Genomic DNA, 26883 nt, shown 5'->3' on the forward strand with positions numbered 1-26883 from the left:
TTCTAGAAACACAAGATAGCTTTAATATATAATATATAAGGTAATCCATGAAATGTGAAATTTGCAGAAAGAAAGTATTAGGAGCCTTCTGACGATTTCTGTGAATTGCCTGCTGTGGTCTTCTTGAGTGGAATAATGCAAATACTATTCTTGGCTTCTTTAATCCTCCACCAACGACCCAACCTGAAATACAACCCAGAAAAAATAAAGTATCTGCTTATGAAACATTCTGTTGGTCAGCTTGAATAGGAAATCTACAAAAGGGCTGAAGGAAACATTTCATATATGCTAGCTGTTATTCTGTAAAATGTACACATTTCAGAAAAAAAAACAACCCCAAAATTATAATAGGACAAACAATAAGACACTGACAAGGCTGGAATTAAAAGCATTAATACAAGGACAGTTCTTTCTTCCGTGTGGTTTCACAGCAGGATTTTATATCTCAATCCCCAAATCTGGAGAAGGCAGTCAATTTCACACCTTTTAACTGTTCTCTATTCTGAATAAAAGCTCAGTTTTGTTTTGATCCTTGCAACAAAAAACCCCAGGATTATCTACAATTTGGTATTAATGCATGAGAGAGCTACCCTTATGATTAGCTAAGTCAGGGTACTAAAGCAAAGGAAGTGACCTCTCTGCCCTGCCCAAATTTCTCCCTGTTTGTGGCAAATGTTTTGCTACAAAAATAAATCCCTATTTGGGAGTTCATCAGCATTTGTTACATAATCACCTGCCGGTGACACTTCCAGAAATAATTTCTATTAAAAGAATTTTTAGCTGAGCCCAAAACTCAATCTATGTTCTCAAAAAACCTTGCGGGAACAGGACACTTTTTAACAGAGTATATTTGACCTTGAATCCGGGAGAGACTATGTGTAAAGGCTGTTTGCCAATGTGAATGGAATCCATGTGCACATACCTGTGTTCCTGTCCGACTCCAGCAACTAGGAAGTTTCCAGAATTTGCAAATTTCAAGCTATTAACAAAACCAATCTGGGGAAAAAAAACCGAGATTTTTTTTTTATGTGGTAATTGTTTTTTCCCCTGCTGTGCTGCTTGGGAAGTTTGGAAGTCCTAATATATTTATAGGGGCCCACACTGGAGGAAGCCTGGTTTCTGCCATTTCTGTCACATTAAATGTTAATCTTTAAGTCTTTGACCTCTACTTGGATAGCGACAGAAAGAGATTTTCGCTTTGCAAAAGCATAAGGAGTCAGTTGAAACTCATAACTGGATCCCAGTTATGAGTTTCTGGAAATTTGAAAAGAGGTCCACATGAAGGTTAAAGATGAGCAAACTTTTCATCTGAGTTACAGGAATGAAGGTCTCCTGCTCCACATCCCATTCGCTGGGAAGCTCATTTTCCAGCTCAGGACCACACTCTGCAGCAACCTGCCACTTATAGGCAACCGCCACTAAAGGGCTGCTGGTGATCTGCAGACACCTATTTTCTGTACCAGGCTAAGTGCTCCTGACTGCCCAAAAGGAAGCCTTTTGGTCTAACTATTGGATTATGCTGCAATATGGATTAGCTTCCATAAGTTATTGAGGAAGAACTCATTTATACACACAACTAATCATTAAAGTAGATTCCTGTAACGTTCAAAACATTTCATCTACACTGTGTAACACTTGGATTCCTTAGGAAGATCCCTAGAACAGTTAAACCTGTGATAGAAGGGGAACAAGCTGAGAGAAAAGTGTAAATAAAACTAACAAGGCAACTCCTGCATAAAGTTCCCAGGTTCAGTCCACCTACAACAACTCCACAGTGCTATTTCCTCTTGCTCCACTTGTTTCTTAAACTAGTTTAATATGAATCTCAAGCTAGAAAAGTTTAAATTGGAAGTTAAGCCCACGGCTCAAAGCAGCTTCCTCACCAAGGGAATCTCAAAGAGGAGCGCCAACTTTCGAAATCCTTCTCCACATTTCCACAATTTCACACCGGCACTGTGGGAACCTGTCAAAAGCAGAGCATATCATGTTTTTAAAATGTCCACATTAAGTTTAAAAAGTCTAGTTCAGTGACACTTTCCTATTTCTTCAAGTGATGTTCTTAAAGAACCTAGAGCTAGAGATCAATGGATAAACCTCAATCTAACTTTTATCCTTCCTAATTTAAGACATTATTGTAATTGTTTCCATTATTTTCTTACCCCGATGAACATAAAATAAGCATGAGGAATTTTAGTATACTGTACACCATTTACAAATAAATGGCACGTAATTCTAAAAAGTCTAGCAGCTATCTATTATTCTAGCTAAAAAGCAAGTAGTCTGGTGTTTCTTAGCCATAATAGAATAGAATTACATGCTCTTTATTTATACTAGGAACATTCGTGTAATCTACACTACTAAGATTTCCTTTCTTCAGATCATCACTCTAGCCATGGACCACACTTCTATGAACTGAGTATGGCTCAGGCCAAAACCATATTTTTAATGTATTTATTTTATTTTATTATTTTATTACCTCCCATGTATTTAATCATTTTCTCTTTCTGATAATTTAAGAATTATAAGACAGCAGTAAATTTTGGAGGCAATCTTGTGGCTACTCTCATGGCTATGGGAAGTGCAAGAATATCTGGTTCTCAGTCTGTGCTTCTGTGATCTGTTTAATAGGAATAACTTACTGACCCAAATTTATAAATCCAAGCATTTATCTAAAACTATTATTATCCTCTGGCATCAAGACCAAGACATTAGAGCCCTGATGGTGCAGCAGTTAGAATGCAGTATTGCAAGGCTAACTCTGCTCACAGCCTGGAGTTCAATCCTGATGGACTTGAGGTTGACTCAGTCTTCCATCCTTCTGAGGTTGGTAAAAGGAAGACCCAGATTGTTGGACGCAAGATGCTGACTCTGTCAACTGAGAGTGCTGTAAAGGACTATGGAATGGTATGTAAGTCTAAGTGCTATTGCTATTGCTATCAGAACTCCAAAAATAAAATCACTGCTTTGGGATACAAGAATGTCTCTAACCAGAGACACATCCTGGCAAAACCTGAAACAGCAAAGTCAGAGTAGTGAACGCCTCTGAATAATTTATGATACCATAAAGTATCTTGGAATGTCCTTGACTGATTGCTGGGAATCAGAAGATTGTTTAAAAAAAATATGGTGACAGGATAATCATGTACATGTCTACTGAGAAGTAAGCTCTCCATAAATAATAGGATGCACTTCAAAGTAGTCATACATATGATTTTTCCTAGAACTGTATAAAGGATTTTAAGCTGAATTGCTGCACTGGTTTTTTATTAACGTCAGGAAAAAGAGCATTATCCGGATTCCTAGCCCCAAAGGCAAGAGGAAAAGGAAGACAAATATCTCTTGTCACCTGTAGCTACGAGGTCACTGTTCAGCAAACCAGCAACTGAAGAGATCCAAAATGGCTGTTCCAGCCCCTGCGTGCCATGAAAACCGTGGGCACGCTTCACTACTGTTAGTGGTTTCTTTTTGGAGAGACCCCAGAGGGCAACTGACCTTGGAAACAAAATCACAATCATTACATATCATGTGGGAATCACTTGATTTTATTTTTACTGAGTTACAGTTTCAAAGTATACTCACCCATCATCTGCACCAGACACCATATGCTCTTCATTGATGAGCTGGATGCAGTCAATCGAACCCCTAATGGGAAAAAGAAAACCATACTTACAGCTAATAAATCAGCAATGCAAATACTCCAGGCTCCTAGTAATCTATCTACACTGTATGCTTCAGAGCATATTTTTTATAACGAAAGACACTCAACTTTTTAACTACATATTGTACAAAAGGTGAAAAATGCAAGATCTCTCAAGCATTCCCTAGATAGAAAGATCTTCCTATTACGGAGATAAAGCATTTGAATAACATCCATTCAGCCAAGAAAAATAATCTTCAACTAGGAGATCTGTAGCATTCTGTAACTTGTTCTGTAACCTCTAGAGTCCTCCATGACTATATTGCAAAACACTGTGCTCCTAGTTTTTAGCAAAAACTAACTTATAAACAAGCCCCAAATATTGGACATGACTGTGCATACTTTAAAAATGATTCAGAAGAGGTTCTTCAGCACATATGCTGAAGCTTTCACACAAGCCTAAAAAAACGCTTCAGCTGCTTTAAAGAGTTGCACTTCTAAATTTTCATTTAAAAAACATACATAGCACTGGAAAAGTTTTAGAAAGTTAATTTCTCACTTGCAAAAAGTGGGCCTGTCCCCATTTCATGAGATACATTTTTTTTTGCGCTGCAAAATATAAAGATTATCTTTCGCCAGAGTGGCCATTTCACGTACTAAAAGTGATTCACATTCGCATAACAGGTCAAAAATCACATGGATCGGAGAAACTGTGAGTCTGTTTGTTGGGAAAGGTTCAACTCAAAAACAGTGCTTTCCTGACCATGCCATTTCCTCTTCTAGTTCTAGTACTTTGCTTCATCTAACTTCAGATCAGATCTCACCCCATTCTTACGATTCCCTCAACCTTCTCAAATAGCTTGGAGGGAGACATAAAATGACTGCAACATGAAGTTAGAAATTCACCCAGTTCCAAGACAGGATTAAAAAGAAGTTTTTTAAAACAGGGGTCTCCAACCTTGTCAGCTTTAAGATTTGTGGACTTCAACTTCCAGAATTCCTCAGCCAGCAAAGCTGGCTATGGAATTCTCGGAGTTGAAGTCCACAAGTTGGACTTCAGGGTTGGACACCTCTGCTTTAAAAGATCTAAAAATTATTTGATCAAATTATTTTTAAAAGATCTAAAGATAATTTGATCAAATAAATTAGAACTACAGCTGACCACAGCCTAATTTCAAAAAATGCATTTAGTTTTGTTTTTTTTTTTTTTTTTTTAATTTTTTTATTGAGTTTTAAACAGAGATATAAAGACAATACAAAAAAAAATACAAAGACATTACAAAGACAAACGAATTCCCACCACCAACCTACCCACACTATATTTTACATATATGTTTTGGTCATCATCAGAATATATATTGCTTTATAAATTAATATATACTTAATACATTGTCAATTCAGATGTTTTAGATTAGAAATAATCTTGCATCTCCTCTTTATTTAGCTGTTTCCGGTTTTATTTTTCCTACCCTATAATCTTTCATCTATATTTGTACTGATTTTCTTTTCCAGCCATTGATACCACTTGTGCCACACAAGATAGAATTCACTTTCTTCTTTATCTTGGAGTTCTAGTGTCAGTTTATCCATTTCGGCACATTCTGTTATCTTTGAGATTAGTTTGTCTTTGGTTGGGAGTTGATCTGATTTCCAATTTTGCGCAAACAGTAACCGTGCTGCTGTCAAAATGTGTATGATGAGGTACTTTGTCTCTTTGTTGTATTGTGTTGTTATCATTCCGAATAAAAAAAATTCTGGGGTGTTTTCTACTTGTTGGTTTATTATTTCTTCAATGATTTCCTTTGTGTCCTTCCAGTATTGTTGGGCCTTTGTACATTTCCACCAGGCATGGTAGTATGTCCCTTTTTTTGTTTTGCACTTCCAACAGCGTGGGGAGGTGTTTGGATATATTTTGGCTAGTCTGGCTGGTGTTAGGTGCCATCTGTAAAACATTTTTATGAGGTTTTCTTTGTAGGGTATGGCTCTTGTCATTTTAATATTCTGTTTCCACAATTTCTCCCAGTTTGCCAGTTGGATGTTGTGCCCTATGTCCTTGGCCCATCTTATCATATTTTCTTTTACTGTTTCTTCCAGTAATTTATATCTAAGTAAGTAGTTATATAATTTGGTTATCATTTTTTGTTGTGGGCCTTGTAAAATCTTATCCAATTCGTTCAAATTATTCGAGATTCCATATTGCTTTTTGTCTGCTATGTATCTTGAGTGTATTTGAGTATAGGGCCACCAATCGATATTTATGCCGGAGTTTTGGAGTTGCTGTCTTGAGACGAGTTCGCCTTCATGATTCAGTAAGTCTTGGTACCTCATCATTTTTCCTATTTCGAGCGTGTTTGGGTATATCAACGCTTCCATCGGGGACCACCATTTTGGTATTTTGGTATAGTGAATTCTCTTAATATCCTGCCAGATCTTGAATAATGAAGCTCGAATTATATGACATTGGAAGTACGTGTGTCTTTTATCCGGTCCGTCCCATAAGAAAGCGTGCCATCCTCTTATTAAGTCAAAGCCTTCTAAATATAAGGTTCTTTTGTTGCCGAGTTCCATCCATTCTTTAATCCAGGTCAATCCCGATGCCTTATAGTAGAGTTCCCAATCTGGTGTTGCTAGGCCTCCTTTGTCCCGTGAATCCTGTAGAGCTTTGATTTTAATTCTGGCCTTCTTTCCCTGCCATATGTAGTTCATTGTTATTTTGTTGAGGTTCTTAAAGAAATCTCTTCCGGGGTGTATTGGTATCACTTGATATAAATATAGTACTCTTGGTAATATATTCGTTTTTATTGAGGCAATTCTGCCCATCAATGAGAGTTGTAATCTACTCCAAATTTCTAAGTCTTTTTTGATTTGTTTTAACAATTTGGTATAATTATCTTCTTTAATTGTAGTTGCTTTTGCTGTCAGCCAAATACCTAGGTATTTTATTTTCTTTACTATTTGAAGTCCTAATTCTTGCTCTAATTTCAACTGTTGTGTTTGGGTCATATTCTTCGTCAATACTTTCGTCTTCTGCTTATTTATTTTGAGGCCCGCAACTTCCCCGTATTCCTCTATCATTGTCATCAACCTGGTTCCAGATCGTATTGGGTTTTCCAATATGAAGATCACATCGTCTGCAAAGGCAAGTAGTTTGTATTCCTCCCCCCGAATCTTAAGGCCTTCCACGTCTTCTTCCTTCCTGATTTCCGTTAGTAAAACCTCCAGTGCGATTATAAATAATAGAGGTGACATGGGGCAACCTTGTCGTACTCCTTTCTGAATGTCGAAAGTTTGTGTCATGTCACCATTTATTGCAATTTTGGCTGTTTGACAGGAATAAATCTTTCTTATCAATTTAAGGAATTTCTCTCCGCAATTCATTAATTCAAGTTGTGATGTAAGAAAGGACCAATTTAAATTATCAAAGGCCTTCTGGGCGTCGAGAGATATTAGAGCTATTTCCTTATCTATTTTCTTATCGTAGTATTCCAGTATATCTATGATCGTTCTCAAGTTATTTTTAATCTGCCTCCTGGGTATGAAGCCGTTTTGGTCTGTATGTATATATTTATGGATTATTGTTTTAAGTCTCTGCGCTAATATTGACATGAATAGTTTGTAGTCTACATTGAGTAATGAGATGGGTCTGTAATTCCTAACTTGGGTCCGGTCTAAATCTTCTTTGTGTATTAACGTAATAATGGTTTCTGTCCATGATTTTGGGATTTCAGCTGTCAATAATGCTGCGTTGAAGACTTGTAGCAGTATTTCGTCTATTTCTTGTTGGGAGTGTTTATAAAATTCAGTAGGAATTCCATCTGGTCCTGGAGTTTTGTTGTTCTTTTGTTTTTTACGAGCTTCAATCAATTCAGTCATTGTTATGGGGCGATTCAAGATCTCTCTATGTTCTTCTTCGAATTGTGTAATGTTCACTTTACTAAGGTATTTTCGAATTTGGTCTTCGGGGACATCTTCCTGCCGATAGAGATTCTGAAAGAATGTTTTGGCTATGTTTTTCTTATCTACGTGTGTGTGGAATAAAGTTCCTGATTCGTCCTGGAGTTGGTGTATAATTCTTTTGTCTGTTTGCTTTTTTAATTTATGGGCTAACCAGCGTCCAGTTTTGTTTGCGTGTTCGAAGTTGGTCTGTTTTGCCATTTTTATTTTTTGTGCCAAATCAGCTTTTGTAGTCAAATTCAATTTATGTTTAGCCAAATTAAGTTTTTGCTGTGCTATCTTATTATTAGGGTGCTGTTGTAATTTAGTTTCTTCTATCTTGATTTCTTCCAATAAGTCATTCCTGATTCTTTGTTTCTCTTTTTTTCTCTTTGCCAGGTATGCAATGGTTAGGCCCCTGATATATGCTTTCGTCGTGTCCCATAGATTTTGTAACGACGTTTGGTCCTTTGTGTTAATTTGGAAAAATATCTTAATCTCTTTTTCCATCATCTGTAGATACTCTTTTTCCTTTATAATACTTGTATCCATTTTCCATCTTTTTTGTTTTCGGGAGCCTTTCCAAATTATTTTGATAGGGTTGTGGTCAGCCCATATGTTAGGCATAATTTCTACGTTGTGTGTTTCTTTACTTAGTTGGGGTGTCATCCAGGCCATATCCAATCTTGACCACGATTGATGTGGGCCAGAAAAGTATGTGTACTGTTTGGTTGTAGTATTTAATTCTCGCCAGGTGTCATGTAGACTCATTTCTTGTACCAAGTTCTTAAATGTTTGTGGCAGTGTCTTCCTTTTGATTTTGTTCTTCCTGTTACTATAGTAGTCTTCTCGTGTGTTGGCAATTGCATTAAAATCTCCGACAATGCAGATATTTTCATAGTCCAGCTCTTTTAATTTGTCATGTAGTTTTTTATAAAAGTCTATTTGGTTTCCATTTGGGGCGTAGATGGCTACTAACAGTATTATTTTTGTTTCCAGTTTTACTTCTATTATTAAGACTCGACCCTCTTTGTCCACATATATCGGCTTTGTTCTTATATGGTCTCTAACATATATTACCACTCCCCTTTTTTTACAGTCGCCTAAGGATGTGTACATTACTCCTAATTTTTTATTTTCGAGTAATTTTTTCTGTTGTTTTTTTATGTGTACCTCTTGTAAGGTGATTATATCTGCTCCTAATTTTTGCAGTTTAGTGAAAATCTGATGTCTTTTGCTTGGTGAATTTAGACCATTTATATTTATAGAGATGAGTTTTAGTTCTTCTTCCATTCCTGGTGTTGTTTATTTGTCTGTTATTTTGAGTTTTGATGTGTTTCTTGTAACTCTTTGTGTGATCCCCGTCATTTCCTCCTTCCCCAGCTTTCCCTTCTTCCGTTCCTTGTCCTCCTTATTTATTGGCTGCTCTTCTTGGTCACTGGGGTTTGAATCTTCTCTGCCTCCTCTGCTCTCCTGTTCTCCTTCATATCCTAAATGTTGGTCTGCGAAGTCCTGGGCTTTTTCTATGGTGTCGATTCGAAATTTTCTTCCTTCCCAAGAAATGAGTACTCCTTCTGGTATAAGCCATCTAAATTTAATCTTGAGTTTATTCAACTGTCGTGTTAAGAAGTTATATTCTCTTCTCCTATCCCTGGCCCTTCTCGGTACTTGTTTTAGCGTTAGAACTTCCCTCCCTTTGTACATGACTGTCTCCTCTCTCATCTTTCGGTATATTTCTTCTTTCATTGTTTTTTTTGTGAATCTGATGTGTACTTCTTTAGGGAGTTTGTTTCTTCTGGCATAGTTTGTGAAGGCCCTGTAAATTTCGTCGATGCCACCTCTTATTTCATCTTTATCCTTATGTGTCACCTCTGCCAAGATTCCAACCATAATTTCACCCAAGTCTTCCTCTCTCTGTTCTTCTATATTTTGAAATCTTAAGTAGAAAGATGCCTTTTCCATTTCAAGAAATGTAAGTGCATCTTCTGTGTCTCGGCTTCTTGTTGCTTGTTGGTTCTCCATCTGTTCCAACCTGGTAGCTGTGGCTTCCGCCTTTTCCTCAACTTTATGGATTCTCTGTTCATTTTCGGTTATATTTTGTTGAATTTTCTCTATTTTTTCATCTATATTTCTAATCTCATCTTTAATTTCCCCTACATCCAATCTCATTTGTTCATGGTTCTTTTTCGTTTCATCATGATTCAGGGTCATCTTATCTTCCATCCTTTTCATTCCCTCCTGAATCATTGCAAGGGCAGCTTGGATATTTTGAATACCTATGTTGGTCTTTTCTTTATCTGTTGTTTCCCCTGTCTTCTGCTGGATCGGGGAAGCCACCAATAGTGTTTGGGTTGGGGGCATTTTCTTGGTTGATTTAATAGTAGTTGGTATGTTTGAGGTTGCCATATCTATTATGCTTATTATTTTTGCCCACAATTTCATAAAATTCTCACGTCTAATGTTTATAACCTGGATGCAGGATTATTTTTACAAGGTTTTTTCAGAGTATTTCTAATTAGTAATACGATATTGGGAAAACAGCAAAAAGGAAGGCGGGGGGGGAAGCAAGAGAAGGGGGGAACAACGGGGAAAAAGTAAGCTTCTAACAATTCATTAATTACCTTATTCTTCAATTACTTACAAAATAAAATGTATTTTATTATAATAGTTCTAAATTAGTATCAATATCAATTTAATTATTATAATTCTATCTAATTATTTAAAATCATTTACTGTATATGAATAAATTAATTAAAGATAATTAAAGATAATATTCTATAATTGTTTAATTAATTTCAAATAGACAAATTAGACAGACTATTTCAGAGAAAAACTAATAAGTTATTAAAGGTTATTTTCCGGGTCTAGTATCTTATAATATATAGTAGAATAGACTTAAATCGAGCTAAGCATATATATATTGTCCATTAATTATAGTCTCTTATCTTTCTTAGTGTTATGTAAACTTATCTTTCTTCCAACCAAATACGGTTCCAAAGGTCTGAGTCACCCTATTCACTTTAATTGTTCCACGATCCAATTTAATCTATAGTCCTCTGTATTCCTGTTGTTAGAATCCAGATCCAATCCCAAGAGTGTAATGTTGTATCCTCTATTTAAGTCCTTATCATCTGGTTCATCAAGTATTAATCAATATTTAAATTGTTCAATCCAAACAGTTCAGTCTCTAGTAGTCAAATAATCAAAGTCAAAGTCCCTCACACTTTGTATCAGTTTTGTATCCTAATCTTCACAAGAAGTATCACTAAAAGATAGTTTGTATAAATCAGTAAAATCCAATACGATCAATTTGTAGAGATCCGTCCAGGCTCCTCTCCTCTCCTCCGATCTCCGGCACTCCACACTGCACACGCTGTCCCCGCTCGCTCCGATGCTGCACGTTCTGTTCTTATTTGTCCAACTCTCTCCACTCAATCCAGTCTCCCACAAGCTTTTCCTCTTTCGAATTATCTAGTTCAATCCACACTGGCAACTCCACATCAGTAAAGTCCAATACGATCAGTTTGTAAAGGTCCGCCCAAGTTCCTCTCCTCTCCTCCGATCTCCAGCTCTCCTCGCTGCACACGCTCTCTCCGCTCACTCCGATGCTGCACGGTCCGTTCTTGTTTTATTTTTTATCCAATTCTCTCCACTCAATCCAGTCCACATTTATAAAATCCAATACTAATATCCAAGTCTTTTTAAATTATTCTCTATTCTCGTCGCAGTATTCATAGGAATTACCTCCTTCCGCTCTTCCACTCTCACTGTACACTCAGCTGTTCGAATTTTTGCGCTGTCACTTTGCTTTCAAAATGGCTCCGTTCCGATCTATCTTCCGTCGCCGCTTATCCTCTTTCTTTTTTCGGGTTTCTCTTCCACCAGCGCTGCTTCTTACTATCAGGTAATTTTTTGGGGTTTTCTAGTTAAGGATCTTCTGTTGATGACCTCTTATAGCTTTCAATCTTCGCTTCCCTCTTATACAGTTATCAGCGCCTCCGGCCAGCCCCGTAAGGCTGGTTTTTCCTCACTCTGGATTAAGGGCTTTATCTTGTACCTTCGGAGAAGTTGCGATCTCCTCCGAGGTCCTAAGATGTTCCCCTTTAAACTATTGATCACTACGAGATCAATAGCGCCTGTTTCGGCTCCAGATGCGGGATTGTTAGGGACTCAGGAGCGGAGCTTCACCCCTTTCATCCCTAACGCGCTGAGATCGCCGCCGGAAGTCTCTAAAAAAAATGCATTTAGTTTTGATGATAACGAGAGATGCAACAAAGCAGTGTGGTAGCTTATTCTTTTGTAATATGCTGCATATAGATTTCTCTTTCTGAAACAATACACTTTGTAAAAGAAGCTTGAATAGGCAATGATTCTCACTTACTGGTGTCCATAAAACACAAGCTGGGACTCCTCAGCGATTTTCCAGATTCTGACAGTGCCATCTCTCCCTCCTGAGGTGACACAGCACTCCCGGCTCAGACTATCCAGGCCTGTAATCACATCTTGATGACCAAACCTTGGGAGAAGAGGATGAGATTCAATGATGGCCTGTCTAGGTTTGAGAATCCAGTATTTCAGTTGGGTATATTGCAAGCTATGTAGGCGCTGACATATTCAGCAAATCCTTGCTCTCTGAATGGCCATGTGAATAAAGGGGGAATGGGGTTCGTTTCTTTTAAAAGCTTTGTAACAATAACATACAAGCTCCCTCATTTATCATTGCTTCATACCAATGAGGACCTATAGATGCATGTCACAATGAACTTGGGCATCTTTCTCCAAAGTGATCATCTCAAGTTCCATTGGGACAGCAACTCCATGAATTCCCAGCCAAAAATCCCCATACCGTTTAGAGCAGTGTTTCTCAGAAACATTAAATCATGTGGACTTCAACTCCCAGAATTTATTTACCCAACATGCTGGCTAGCAGAATTCTGGGAGTTGAAATCCATATATCTTGCTAAGATTGAGAAATGCTGGGCTAGAGATTCTGAAATCTGAAAGGCCACAGTTTGGGAAACTCTAGTCTGGAGCAATGCTACTACTGTGTTAGGGTACGAGTTGATAGGAGTTCCTCTGTAAAAACAAATCACCATATCAATGTATTAATGATACAGTCATTCTGTCTCCTGTTGTCTCCAATCTTCATAGAATGTAGTTTTCATAGATCAGAAACATGCATATCACTAATTCTGCATGTATATGAAAAAACTGTTCCTTACAAGGTTTCAACATATGCATTCTCTGCCACGTTCCATACTTTGACTGAGCGGTCATGGGAGGCGCTGTACAACTGGTGAGTGCCTTTGCGGAAAGATAGGCCCTGAAAGGGAGAAAGCGTAAAGAGAGGAAGAGATAGAATGAGATGGGCCCAAGGGCAGGCAGAATTAATCTTTGATTTCTTTACCACATCCAATCTAATTGTCCCAGAGGGAAATGGGGATTTCTCAATTGGAGAGTGAACAACACATACAAAGTACAGGTGGAATAACCACCATGTACACTTGTTTAATAAAACAAGATTAAAGAATATTTTTGTTACACCATACTCATTATACTTTAAGCCAGTGGTGAAATCTAAAATTTGTTACTACCGGCTCTGTGGCTGTGGCTTGGTGGTGGTGGTGGTGGTGGGGTGTAAATGTGACTGGGTGGGCGTGGCCATTTTTTCAGCGAAGAGGTTGTAAAAAAATGCTTTCAAATGCCTCTGCCGATCAGGCAACTCAGCTTGGATCGTCACAGGCTTTTAAAAGAAAAAAAGGCGTTTTTTTCTTTTAAATGCCTCTGACGATCCAAGCTGAGTTGCCTGATCGGCAGAGGCATTTAAAAAAAAAAAAAAGCCTCTGATGATCGTGTGGCTCAGCTGGGCATGGGGGGGGGGGCAGGGATTTTTGCTACTGGTTCTCTGAACCACCCGCCTCCATCGCTAACGGATTGGGCGATGCGGTCCGAACCGGGAGCATTTCACCCTTGCTTTAAGCAGAGATTTTCATGTTTGTATGGGGGTAGGGGTGATAAAGAGGAGAGGGGATGCAAATTTTAGCATCGATACATTTAATATTGATTCCCCATATTTTATTTTTTTAAAAATTATTTTGCTTTCCCATGATACAATTTACAAAAGAACAAAATTGTTAATAAATAATATTACTGTAGAAAAATCTATGCAGCAAAAAGGATTCAAATCATTTTGGCTGATGGTTGATTGAGGAGTGCAAGTTGTTTCTACAAATCATTTTCCAGATTGCTGTAAGAACATTTCAACTATTAAATTCTTTTTGAAAGACATAGTAGTAGCATCCATAAAAACATTCCCCTGTATCGGGAATGCACTTTATCTATAAATACGAATACCTATAGAGGTTGCGGTCACTTACCGATACAGTATCACGATGGCCTGTGAACTTATAGAGGTGTCCGCAAGTTGCAGCTTCCCAGATCATAATGAGTTTGTTCCTGTCACCTGTGGCCTAAAAGTGACACAGAAAGACCCTGCTCAGTTCTCTCCTCTTCTATCACATTACACACACATTATGTGTAATGGCTCTACTGTTATAGAAACACAGGTGTTTCAGCTTTCTGGACACACTTATTTTAATACCTTAATGTTTTCCTTACAATAGTATAACTCAAACACCTCATTCTTTAACTGCCTTTTGGTTTTTGGTTTTTTGAGAAAGGGAACCCAGCTGGAATAAAGGAACAGAATTGCCTGGAGCAAAAAGGGAGACTGCCTGTCTATGTGAATAGAAGTGCCTATTATTCCATTTATTAGATTGAGGGAAATTTCCTCAAGATACACAGATCCCACAGCATTGAACAGGGTGGATGTATAACTTATATCAATAGTTAGTTGATATAGGACAGGGGTGTCAAACTCCTGATTCGGCTCATGGGATGCTTAAATCTGGCCTGCGGGGCCGGCCTGGAAATAGCAAAGGACCAGCCCGTCGTGCCTCTGCAGCCAAGATGGGATGCAGCTGGGGCACGTGAGCCCCCACCCCCCATCATTTTGGCTGGCAAAGTGCTGCAGGAGGCGTCCGTCCCATCTCCCCCCCCCCCCGCACCAGCCAGCCTGTGGAGAACTACAGTGCTGATCTGGCTCTCGAAGAAATCTAGTTTGACACCCCTGATATAGGAGGATCTATTGAACATAGTTTAAAGAACTATGAAGAAGAATGTCTCTACTATACTAAAAGATCACCAACCACCACAAAAAGTATCATTTTTGCAACACAGAGGAGAAAACATACTTCAGAAATCTCTGCCAACACTGCTAGAACTGTGTGGAGTTGCTTTCTTTTCCTCAGCATAGCAGAAGAAAAGGTTCTTCTTACCAGGAATTTGCCATCTGACGAGATAGCCATTGAGATGATGTGTGCGGTATGTCCAACATGGCTGTCCTCTGTCCCCTTTTTTCCTCTATGTATCACATGGAGCTTCTTTCCACTCTCAACATCCCCTGCAGCATAAAGATGCTCAAGTCAGGTCTCAAACATTACAATTCTTTTTCTGACACTTTAAAGTAAGTAAGCTAGAGCATTGAAAATTATTTTAGTAAAATCCATAATTTGAGAAAAAATCAATCTTCCATCATGCTTTAACTGCCTGAAAAACATGAATAAGTGACTCAGGAACTGCACTTCATTCACTGCAAATATACTAACGTACAAAAAAGGACTCAAATATGTTAAGTATGATGTTAGTAAGATCCTGCTCACTCTCCAGACCCATATTAATTTATTAATAATTATTTCTGCCAATTCCACCTTCCCGATAACTTTTGCTGAATGCTGCTGTTCACATCAAGATCTACTAAAGAATTAAATTTTACAAAAGTGATCCAAGTGGAGGCCAAGCTATTTATTTCATAGAATCCAACTTAACTCCAATATCTCATAAACCAGCTGGCTTGATGCCATGCTCTGCAATCTGCCTCCCGAAAGATAACTCAATTTTCAGGAATTTCCAGAAAAGTGGGACATTTAGGGGCAAACCTGATTTCTAAAGGGAAACTGTTCAATAAAGTGCTTCTATTGATAAGCAGCCTATCTGAGTCACACCTTGTCTCCCTCCCCTCCCCACCCCAATTATTACTCTCATTATTACTGGGGAACTAACACATCCCTCTCACAATGGCATAAACCACTTTCCTTAACCAGATTTATCACCCAGAAGAAGCAAGAGTCTTACACCCGGTGTATGGCCCTCATCTTTTCACACACTCTGTCCACTTATTCAAGATCTACAAGATGAAGACATTCTTAAAAAATGGGTCAAGAATTTTCCAAAGTTACCTATGAGCTACCCCAACTCTATAGTACAATTTGTAGCAGATCTCTTCAACCTTGGCCTCAAAGAACGATGCAAACTTATTTGCAGCAGGCCACTGATCACTCCCACCTTCCTCTATCTTGGCATGGAAGAACAATGCCAACTTATATGCAGACACAACAGAGACTGACAAATAAATCCTTTGCTGAAAGATAATGTTTTACTCTGTAGAGTGTTCATTTATGCCGGGTGTATAAACAAACACTCTACAGTATACACTCTATAAATAAAGAAACTCCAAATTTCTATACAATAGTTAAAATTGGAAGATTGATTACATGAATAAGTCAAAAATATCAAAACAGCTTGGTAATACATTAATGGAAAGGAGCATACTAAGAATAATGTAGCTATAAAAAATATGCTGGTTACAATTCTTGGCCGTCAGCATTAAAGTTGACACTCAGTTATTCCAAGTGTTCTAGTCAGTTCAGGCAATGTAAATTTGATCCTTTGAACCTGCCATCATTATAGAAAAAACTCATAATGTTTATAGGGTTATAAAAATATAAATTTATATAAGTTCAGAATACTTTCTTTCATGCCTCTTCTTTCTTGTAGTTTATTGTCTTTTGCAGAAAATAAGACTTACATTTGATGATCGAACAGTCTTTGGATGCAGAGAAAATATATTTGTCATCTGGTGAAATGACTAGGCAGGTGATGGGCAATTGGTGGCCTCGTAGTATCTTGATGTCAGATATGTCTGGAGGCTGCAACTATTCAGAGAATACCAGTTATATCAGCATTCTGAATCACGAATACAAATGATTAAAAATTGCAGCATACCAACTTGTTCAGTGCTGAGATACCACTGAAGTTCATGACACAGTGTTAACTGGAATCTGATTGCCTGATTTTCAACAACTGTGCGTCACCATAGAAGTAGGATCTATTTAATTGGTCTACCCCAGGTGGCTAACGGATTCTGTCAGCTTTCTGAAGGAGTTAGGGATTGCTGATGCATAGTTCAATGGAGGCCTTAATCACAACCACAGTCTTGAATTAGACTACATCTGGCAGCCTCTCCCTCTTTGTGAATCCCTGAGAGCTCTCATTTTCAGAGGAACTCTGGAAGATAAAATAATAGAAGGGATGCCTGAAGTGCTGCTGGAGGACAAAGAAAGAATTTAGCCAATGTGTGTAAAAATGTCTAAGTCTCTAGGACCACTTATATATTAGATCAATGAAAGCCTTCTGGGGAAAAAAATATGTGATGGGCCAAGGCAGAATTCATCCCTGCTTCAGGAAGCTGACAACTCCTGCACTGAAGAAGGTAGTAGCCTGCCTCCTCCTCACAAAAAATTGCTGCCTACAATGCTATTGAATAATTTTTGTCTACACTTTTAATTTTTTTATTTTTGGCTTGTGAGAAGAATATTGGACTATAGTTTCAGAGGAAATGGGTTATCTCAACTTTCTTCAGTCTGGTTTCAGAATTGGATACTGCAGTGAGATGGCATTGATCGCATTTGAAGATGAACACTGATGGGATCAGAATAGTAATGGTACATCCGATCTGCTGCTTCTTTATCTCTCTACTATAAATCATGATATCCTTCCAGACTAGCTCGGGGTAGGAGTGAGAATGGGGGCATAATACTGCAGTGGTTTTCACTCCTCTAGAGGAGATTCTAGTTGGTGTTAGTAAGGGAGAGAAGTTCAATCTTTTTTTGCAGTGTTCCTCAGGACTTTCTCTCCATTCATATTTAATATATACATAAAGCTACTAGGTGAGCCTATCCACCAGCACAAGTTTAGATATCAACTGTATGCCTCTGAAAACTATTCAGAAATTGCAATTGATCCAGAATGTGCTGGAGTGGGTAGTTCTGGGCACACCATGGTATGCCTCACTATTTTGGATTCAACATGTCACTATTCTGCAGTGGCTTCTCGGAAATTAGGGAGGCAATTCAAGATGTTGGTTATCACCTAAAGGCCTTTATGGCAGATTATCTGTAGAACCACCTCTCTTCTGTTATTTCACTCTGCCCCATAGGCATCTTTGTCCCTTGTATTACACAATGTCGTCTGTTGTGCTCCTATATTGTGGCCCCTGTTTTGTACAATGACATAACCTTCAAGATCTAGATGGCTTTTACCCTGCCAGGCATTCAAGGCTTGGCAGGCACTGAAGATTTGCCATGGCTTTGAAGACTCAGGGATTGTCCCGGGAATTAGATGAGCTCATCTTTTAAAAAAATGACTACATAAGCATATGAATGGCCTCAGGCACAATGTATTTTAGGGGTTTTTTTGCTTTTGTTTTGTGGCTGTTAATTCAATGTTAACTGCCCAGAGTTGGGGGTAAGAATAAATGTTTTAAATAAAATAATTCTGTCCCTAGCGAAATAACATATAAAAACTAGCAAACTCCTGAAATTATCTCAAATAATAAAAGGCTCCATAAGCTGATGTGTTGGCAGTCATACCACATGGAGTTCGAGGAAAAGAGTAATAGGTGCTTTGAAATTTTGCACAATTGTGGAAAAAAAAGTTTCTACTTACACTGTTGGCAATTTGTCTCTGCAATTTTCCTTTCTGTTCAAGCTATCGGGGACAAATAAAATAGAATTAGATTGACTCTTGCTTCCTACTTCATAAAATACATGAATTAGGAAAAAGTTATGTATGAATTAGGAAAAAGTAAGTATGGGATGCGGTGGCTCAGTGGCTAAGATGCTGAGCTTGTCGATCAAAAGGTCGGCAGTTCAGCGGTTCGAATCTCTAGTGCCACGTAACGGAGTGAGCTCCCATTACTTATCCCAACTTCTGCCAACCTAGCAGTTCGAAAGCACATAAAAAATGCAAATAGAAAAATAGGGACCACCTTTGGTGGGAAGGAAACAGCGTTCCGTGCACCTTTGGCATTTAGTCATGCCGGCCACATGACCACAGAGTTGTCTTCGGACAGCGCTGGCTCTTCGGCTTTGAAACGGAGATGAGCACTGCCCCCAAGAGTTGGGAACGACTAGCACATATGTGCGAGGGGAACCTTCACCTTTATGTGGATCTCATTCTTATACTCACATATAGCTAAATATTAAATTGGATTAATTTCCTTTAAGATGACCTTAAATTCTTCTATATGGACTTGATTACAATCTCCTTTCAGTTTTGACAAAAGAATCAATGAGTAAATGGCAAATTTCTGAGATCTCACGTTTAAGAACTTCAGCTCATACTTCTACCAAACTGACACTGAGAGTATCAGACTTATTATTATCTTATTGGCTTATGACTGAAAGGAAGCAAGGCAGGAACTGGTTTCCAAGGATTAAGTGGGAAAAGCCCATAAAAAGTCACTTCTCCAAAATTACTCAACGTTTTTCAGCCTGAATTATTTTCAGCCTGAATACAAATTGTGATTGTGGATATAAAAATAAATTACACTACGTTATCAGATTATAAATGCCAGAGAAGTCACTATACTTCTGAATTTTGAGAAAGGATGCTTAATTCACAAGAGGAAGGAAACTTTCTGCATATCACTTCTTAGACTGTACAATTTCCCTGTCAAACCACTGACTTTAAGTCTAAAAGCTCTCATACTCTTTTTGCCATTTTAAAGATGGATCATAGCTAAACAGGCATGTTTGTGTTTTGATTATTATTAATCTCTTTCTCTATGTAGGAGAGTGACTGTGATTTATAAAAGCAACACCCACACTCCACTAGAATTGAGCCTTGCAAGGCCTGAAGCATGGGAAGCAATGAATTTCACTATTCTCCAGTGAGAAGATACCATTACTTCATGAAAAAGGTGGAGCTGTTTAAGCTTTCTAATGCCCAATTCAGGATAGGTAGAGGCACCAATTTCTTTCCAGTCTACTACCTCATGTCCTACTCACCACATCTTCCTTTAATCGGCCAGCAACCAGGTCTTTCTCAAAAGCCTCTTGTTCAGCCTTTTCTTCTTCTGCCAGAGTCAAAAATCATAAACATAGCTGTTTACTTAATCAAAGAATCCAATTTAAATCCTGAAGATCCTTCAGTAAAACAAATGCTCAGAACCAATCAGTTACCCAGTAGGATGAGTTTTTCACCCCAAAATATTTGGTAGCTCCAAAAAGTTAAATTATCTTCTAAAGCAGTGGAGAAATTGATTTAAAAAACATATATTAAAATTTCCCAGTTCATAAATTTTGGGAAACTATTGTGATTTCTATGGCTTCTTTACACAAAAGAATATTTTTTTAAAAAATCTCCACACTTCTCAAGATGAATTCCCAGCCATCTTTTTTGAGACTGAACTTTTCAAACAGTTGTAAAGTTAAATAAGCAAATAAAAGTTCACAACAGGCTAAGTAACTTATATAATTAATGTACTGTTAATTATATATAGGGAAAGCACAGACTTCAACTTAACCTTGGCAAAACTGAGTGGCTTCTGGTTTTGGGACCAACAGGATTTGGCAATTAACCATCTTTAGTTCTGAATGGGTGACATTGCCCCAGACAAACCCAATGTACCATCTGGAAGTCCTTTTGGACTCACAACTCCTGCTCAAATCTTCAAGTGGCAATCATAGATAGGTTGGCTTTTGTGTAATTTCAGGTTGTATGCCAGTTGCATCTATTTCTGAATCAGGAGGCCCAATGCTCAGTCACTCATGCCCTAATAAGTTGGACAGGATCTTGGAAGTTTTCTAGTCCAACCCCCTGCTCAAGCCATTTCAGACAAGTGGCTGTCCCGTCTCTTCTTAAAAGCCTTCTGTGATGGAGCACCCACAACTTCTGAAGGCAAGCCATACCACTAGTTAATTGTTAGTTCTCCTTAGTTCTAAATTGCTTCTCTCCTTGATTAGTTTCCATCCATTGTTTCTTGTCTTGCCTTCTAGTGCTTTGGAGAATAGCTTGGCTCCCTCTTCTTTGTGGCAGCCCCACAAATATTGGAACATTGCTATCATATCACCCCTAGACCTTCTTTTCACTACACTTGCCATACCCAATTCCTGCAACTGTTCTTCATATGTTTTAATCTCCAGGCCCCTAAACATCTTCATTGCTCTTCTCTGTGCTTTTCCAGAGTCTCAACATCTTTTTTATAATGTGGTGACCAAAACTGGATGCAGTATTCCAGATATGGTCTTACTAAAGTTTTATAAAGCAATACTAATATTTCATGCAATCTTGATTCTATCGCTCTCTTTATGGAACCTAGGATTACATTGGCTTTTTTGGTTGCTGCCACATAGTGTTGGTTCATATTTAAGTGATTGTCCACTAGGACTCCAAGATCCCTCTCAGTGACTGCTTTTGAGACAGGTTTCACCTAAACATTTGGTTTTTCTTGCTTAAGTGTAAAATCTTGCTTTTCTCTACACTGAATTTCATTTTGTTGGATAGGGCCCAGTGATCTATATGGATCTTGAGCCTATCATCTGGGGTGTTGGCTATTCCTACCAGTGTTATCTACAAATCTGATGAATTCCCCTTCTATTCCCTCATCTAAATCATTTACCTATAAAGGTAAAGGTAAATGTTCCCCTCGCACATATGTGCTAGTCGTTCTCGATTATATAAAATGTATAAAATGCAGAAGCATAGGCAGCTATGCACACATCTACAGCAGTGCAAGTTACAATTCTGCTCCGTAAACTGCATCAGCTACCAGTTTGTGTCAAGGTGCAGCCCTACATGGCATGGGGCTGGGATATTTGAGGGACCGCCTCAACCCAACCCATCCCAACAGAAAGGGCATGTGGTGGGTGCAAAGTCATCTGATCTCATGGGACCCAGGAGGAGAGCCTTTTTTCTGATGTGCCCACCCTTTTGAACATCCTCTCCTCAGAGGGTAAGATTAGTTGTGATCCACCTGGCCTTCTGAAGATATAGCTTTGCCACCTGATCTGAGGATCTTGGTGGAGAACTTGTTAATAAGTTGCACATTTAGGAAAATGAATGATGCGCTCCTGCTGATTATGTTTTTAATAGTTTTATTGTTTTTAATGTTTTTATTTTTGTGGTTATTTTTTGTTGGATTTTTTTAATTTTTTTAATTTTATAAACTGCCCAAAGTCACGAAAGTAAGATGGGAGGCTATATAAATTTAACAGATTCAACAGACAGATATTAAATTTTTAATCTGACTGTTTAACAGTCCATTAAATTAGATCTAGCTTTTCCTCACCTTGTTGGCGAAGCTGTTCTAAATATAATTTCGCTAATCTCAGTTTCTTCTCTTGTGGCGTTTCTTCAATTTCTTCTTCTGCTTCATTTTTATTTTCTGAGCTACAGATGGAAAAGAAACAATTTACACAGAAATACTTTATATCACACAACAATTATCCATCAACAAGAGAAAATTACTATCCAATTCCCTCAAAGAAAATACTTCAGTCCTTTGTCCCAATTTTATGCAAATTTGCAGTACCTTATTCAATGTTATATCTTATGGGATTCCTAAAGTACAGACCTTTGGAGCCATTAGGTGATGCCACAAAGAACTGTAGTTCAGAAATCCCACCACTTGTTGTATTATCATGAGGTCTCATAGCACAATTCTCTCATTATCAGCTTCATGCAACCATCTCCACAGGAAATTCCTATGCAAGTTCCTAAATTTTATGACATGAGCTTCCTAATTAGAGAAGAAAAATACCAAGACACTTTGGCATATCCTTACACATCTGGTTCAGAATCACTAGAGATCTCTTCATTCAACTTGGAGGAGCCAGCTTTCTGCCAAACCTTTTCTTCGCCAGCAGGGACCTGGGAAGTAAAAAAACTTATTTTAGATCAAGACTGATTAACCTTCACTCAGTTATTGAAAAACTGGAGGAGTAGCGTAGCATAGAATAGAATTTTTTATTGGCCAAGTGTAATTGGACACACAAGGAATGTGTCTTGGTGCATACTCTCTCAGTGTACATAAAAAGATACATTTGTCAAGAATGTCAATTTTGATTAATACAATCTTCATCATTAGCAGAGCATAGGCAACAGAGGTTGCTGCATTTGCTAATCATCCTATATATATTGTATACATGGTTTATTTTCACTGCTCATCGCATACAGTAACCACCTCAACTTCAAATTTGTCCAAACTACTTCATAATTCAACTGTACTATTTTCATTCTAGTCTCTCCTTTTTTTTTTTAATCAAAAAGTATGCACTACACTTTCTGACATTCATTCGTTTCTTAGTAATAGGATTGATAGTTTCTTTTCCGGGAGTTCTGTTGCTTTCACTACTTTCCTTTTCTACCACGACCGCTTCGCTCCCCTTCATTCGGTGCCTTCCCTCCCATTTTCCCTGCACTGACCTTTCGTTTCTTGCGGCCGGCCGAAGCAGTAGCGCCTCTCTGTCTTTGCTGTCTTTTTTTCGGACCTAGGGCCGCCATGCCGCTTCGGATTCTCCGGAGAATGCTTCCTACACGTGGCTCCCGAAGCCAACCTCCGGCGCTTTCCTATTGGACAAAACCGTTTCCGGCCTTCCCCATTGGCTGCCGTTCTTCCGAAAAGGCCTTCTGTCTCTTCCCTCTCGTTGGTTCAAAAGGAATGGAGTTTATTCAGCCCCGTTACTACTTCCGAGGCGGTGGCGGGAGGACGATGCTCGGGAGCGCTTCGAACGCGCAAGGTGGGAAGGTCGGAGATGCTGAAGCGGATGCCGAATAGGGAGAGGCAGCCCTTCTCCAGGGTTTGGAGCCGTCCCTACGCAGTCGAGCGCGGATTATGCTGCATAGGGACAGAAGCGAGGACTGCTGAATGCAGAAACTCAGAAGCGATGCAGGAGGGTTATGGCTATTTCTTTATTAACTTGTCCACAAAATTACACAGCATAGAGTAGAGTGGAGTAGACTATAAAATAGAATAGGGAATAGAATATAAAATAGAATAGATTGCTTAGCACATTGTAAGCCGCCCTGAGTCTCCGGAGAAGGGCGGCATATAAATCAAATTTAAAAAAAAAATAGAGAATAGAGTAGAATAAATAGAATAGAATAGAATAGAATACCGAATAGAATAGAATAGAATAGAATAGAATATCGAATAGAATAGAATAGAATATCGAATAGAATAGAATAGAATAGAATAGAATAGAATAGAATAGAATAGAATAGAATAGAATAGAATAGAATAGAATAGAATAGAAAATAGCAGAATTGAAAGAGTTCTTGTAGGTCATCTAGTCCAACCCCCTCCTCAAGCAGGAGACCCTCTACACCATTTCTGACAGATGGCTGTCCAGTCTCTTCTTGAAAGCTTCCAGTAACGAAGCACCCACAGCTTTTGAAGGAAAGCGGTTCCATTGGTTTGATTGTTCTCGCTGTCAGAAAATTTCTTCTTTAGAAAAAAAAAACATTTTTAGGGCATCGGGTATTTCCCGCTTGCACTAACTCGACCTATTTAAAAGTTTCCCTCTTCGCTTTCAGGATGTGTAATAAAAAACTTGAATAAACCCCAGAATTCACGTAAGATCGTGACCGGCATCATTCCTCTGCATTAAACCCAATTGAGGCAGTGGAAGCAGGAGAAGGGCGCTTGTCTCCGGAGCGGGTCTTCCCTTTCAATCGGGCCATTGGCGACCGGATCCCTCCCGCGTTTCGACGTGGGCTAGTTCAGCGCTTCCTCCACGGCCAGCGGAGAGGAGAGAAGGGAGCAGGCTGTCCGCCCTTTCCTTACCGCTCGGCCGCCCTGGCATTCTCCCCAGAGAGGCGTGTTGCTATTGCTGCGCTTTAAAAGGCTGAACTCACACGGCAGGAGGGGCGGGAAGCGAAGCAGCGACGCTCCCTGACGACCTCTGGCTTGTCCCGGCTTGTTTTGCTTGCCTGCCCGGTGCCGGCGTTTGGCTCCTCCGGTGGGACCTCCGGGCAACGAGGAGGACCCCCCCACACACACACACTTCCCTCCGGTGAGTTTGTACTCCAAGCAAGGAGAAGGTGGGCTTTAAAAATAGACCGCACTTTAACTTTGCTTTGATGGTTTGTTTCCAAAGGAGGGAACCGTGAGAGATTAACAACAGCTGCCCTGATTTGTTGTTCTGGGATGAATTTGTCAATAAAGCGATGTTAGGGTTTCCCAAACAATGTCAAACGTGGCAGGAGTCACCATACAGAACGGGATTTGGTGTTGCTTCTGGTATTTAGGGGATGGAGTAGGGAAGTATTCCTACTCTGAAAGGCTTAGAGTCCCTGCAAAAACTTTTAGACAAAAAACACACTACAATCCTGTTTATAAACAGTTGTTTACCTAGTTGTCCATGACAATCTTGATGCCTTCTGCAGCTGCAGGCTACTACAATTCCCATCTTCCTTGGTCACTCTCATGGTGGCAGAAAATCGCAGGAACTAAAAGTTAATCCACGGAGGATACCCTCAGTAGAATCTGAAATTGACTGGTTTTTATTTAGCTTCTCCTGCTCCCTGTCCTGCAGACTGTTGATGTACCTCATTGATATCAGTAAATACAAGGAAGTGGCTAGTAAAATAAGTGAGTGATTGTAACTTATCTGCCATTGATGACTGACCTGTGAACGAGAATTTCTTTGCCATAGAGATTTCCCCATTGGAAGGTAATGAATAGAAGCCAATGTGCAGACTTTTTAAGTTGTACATTATTATTGCTATTTGTCTATGTCATCCAGGTCATGGTTGTCCCAAAGGTGCTTTTTCAAGAGGCAACTGGACTTTCTGGTTTTTCTTTGAAGACATTTATCTTCTCATTCAAGAAATTTCTTCAGCTCTGACTGGATGGTGGGGAAGGGAAGGATTTATACTGTTTGCAGACTGCTGGTCATTTGCATCCTTTTAACAAGTAGTTGAGGCCATCTGGAGGTTTATCTGTGTCATCAGGGTCACCTAAGTAGTGCAAATGGGTGTGGAGCCTTCTTGGAACTGTTGAAAGGACCGCGTTGTAGAATGGAGATAGATGATGCCGTATCCCTCCCTCTCTGTTGGGAGAAGGCTGTTCAATTTTGACATAGATGACCTCTTTGACCCCTCTTTCAAACCAGTAGTCCTCTCTGTCCAAAATGTGGAGAAGAGTCCAGTTGCCCTTTGAAAAAAGCACCTTTAAGATATTATTGCTATTATTTTCACAAGAGTCCTGGGTGCTTTCATATATTCTCACCTATGGAATATGTGAGAAAATATATTTCATATATTTTTATGAATGATTGTATACATTTGTTCACATCTTTAGGCACAGACATGAATTATTTTGTGCCACTCTGTTGCTTGCACACTCTACAGAAAAGTATTGGACCATTCTGGGCAGACCTTTCTTATCTGGTCATTTCAATATCTTATAGCATCTTTATTTGGAAAAGTTTATATTTTGGTTTCCTTCTTGAGACCTGTGTGCCTTATCATCCTTTTCAAAATCCTTTATTGTACATGTTCCTTTGATCATTTTAGGATCCTTCCTTCTGATTCATCATTTCATCAGCTGCCTTTTAAATTTGTACAGCTTTGAAAATGAATAGGTCACTTTCCTATTTGAAGAATCCCTTTCCTATTCTGCCAATAGAGAGTGACTGGCTTCTACATATAGATCACCTTTAGCTATGGAGGCCTCACTGGGTGATTTTAGGCCAGTCACCCTTTCAGAGCTCAGTCTATTTCATATAGATGTTGTAATAGGAAAAAATGGGAGGAAGCAATGCTATGATGCTCCCTTGAGTTCTTCAATTAAAGGCAGATCTAATTTAAAAAATTCACCCTTTGCAAACCACTCAGAGTTATTGGTGAATGAGCAGTCTTAAAATGGAAAACATAAGAATAAAATAAATAATATATGAATCTATATGTATAAAAGCAAAAACCACTCACACTGTAATCACAAAATCTCCAGAACTGTAAAGCCTACAAACTTGAAATTTGTCACGTATGTTCCTCTTGGCTTCTAGGTGCTCACTAAGAAAGGATTTTTCGAAATGACCATCAGAGCATTAGTATTTCCTATATTAATATTAACATGCTCTGATGCTGAGGAGTTCCACTCCCACTCCCCCCTGAAAAGAAATCTGTTC

General features: G+C 38.8%; 2 protein-coding genes across 4 annotated transcripts in view; one reads left to right on the forward strand and one right to left on the reverse strand.

Moving 5' to 3' along the window:
• Nucleotides 1–24291, reverse strand: RRP9 (ribosomal RNA processing 9, U3 small nucleolar RNA binding protein). Of its 2 annotated transcripts, none has more exons than XR_015732636.1 (15): nt 23177–23705; nt 22536–22621; nt 22041–22141; nt 19759–19826; nt 18416–18457; nt 16497–16623; nt 14908–15032; nt 13948–14040; nt 12793–12893; nt 11952–12086; nt 3580–3642; nt 3347–3487; nt 1884–1963; nt 923–996; nt 1–183 (listed from the first exon to the last, which is right to left on the reverse strand). XR_015732636.1 is itself a non-coding variant. In XM_034439884.2 (15 exons), the coding sequence occupies exons 1-15, from the start codon at nt 23252–23254 to the stop codon at nt 78–80; spliced, it is 1425 nt and encodes a 474-aa protein (XP_034295775.1). In that variant the 5' UTR covers nt 23255–24291; the 3' UTR covers nt 1–77. The 2 variants fall into 2 exon arrangements, 1 of the variants encoding a protein (XP_034295775.1); XM_034439884.2 differs by having other exon boundaries at nt 3347–3492; nt 23177–24291.
• PARP3 (poly(ADP-ribose) polymerase family member 3) overlaps nt 23375–26883 on the forward strand; it is a 24533-nt gene continuing 21024 nt past the window's right edge. Inside the window, exons 1-2 of one of the 2 annotated variants that reach the window (XM_034439862.2) lie at nt 23448–23490; nt 24287–24765. The gene's annotated coding sequence lies outside the window, so the exon portion shown is untranslated. Of the gene's footprint in view, nt 23491–24286; nt 24766–26883 lie in introns of both variants that reach the window. The other variant, XM_034439871.2, reaches the window with a different exon arrangement.

Source organism: Pantherophis guttatus, chromosome 2 (genome assembly GCF_059756535.1).
Source record: "Pantherophis guttatus breed Tessera chromosome 2, ASM5975653v1, whole genome shotgun sequence".
In the NCBI taxonomy this organism is placed as follows: Eukaryota; Metazoa; Chordata; class Lepidosauria; order Squamata; family Colubridae; genus Pantherophis; species Pantherophis guttatus.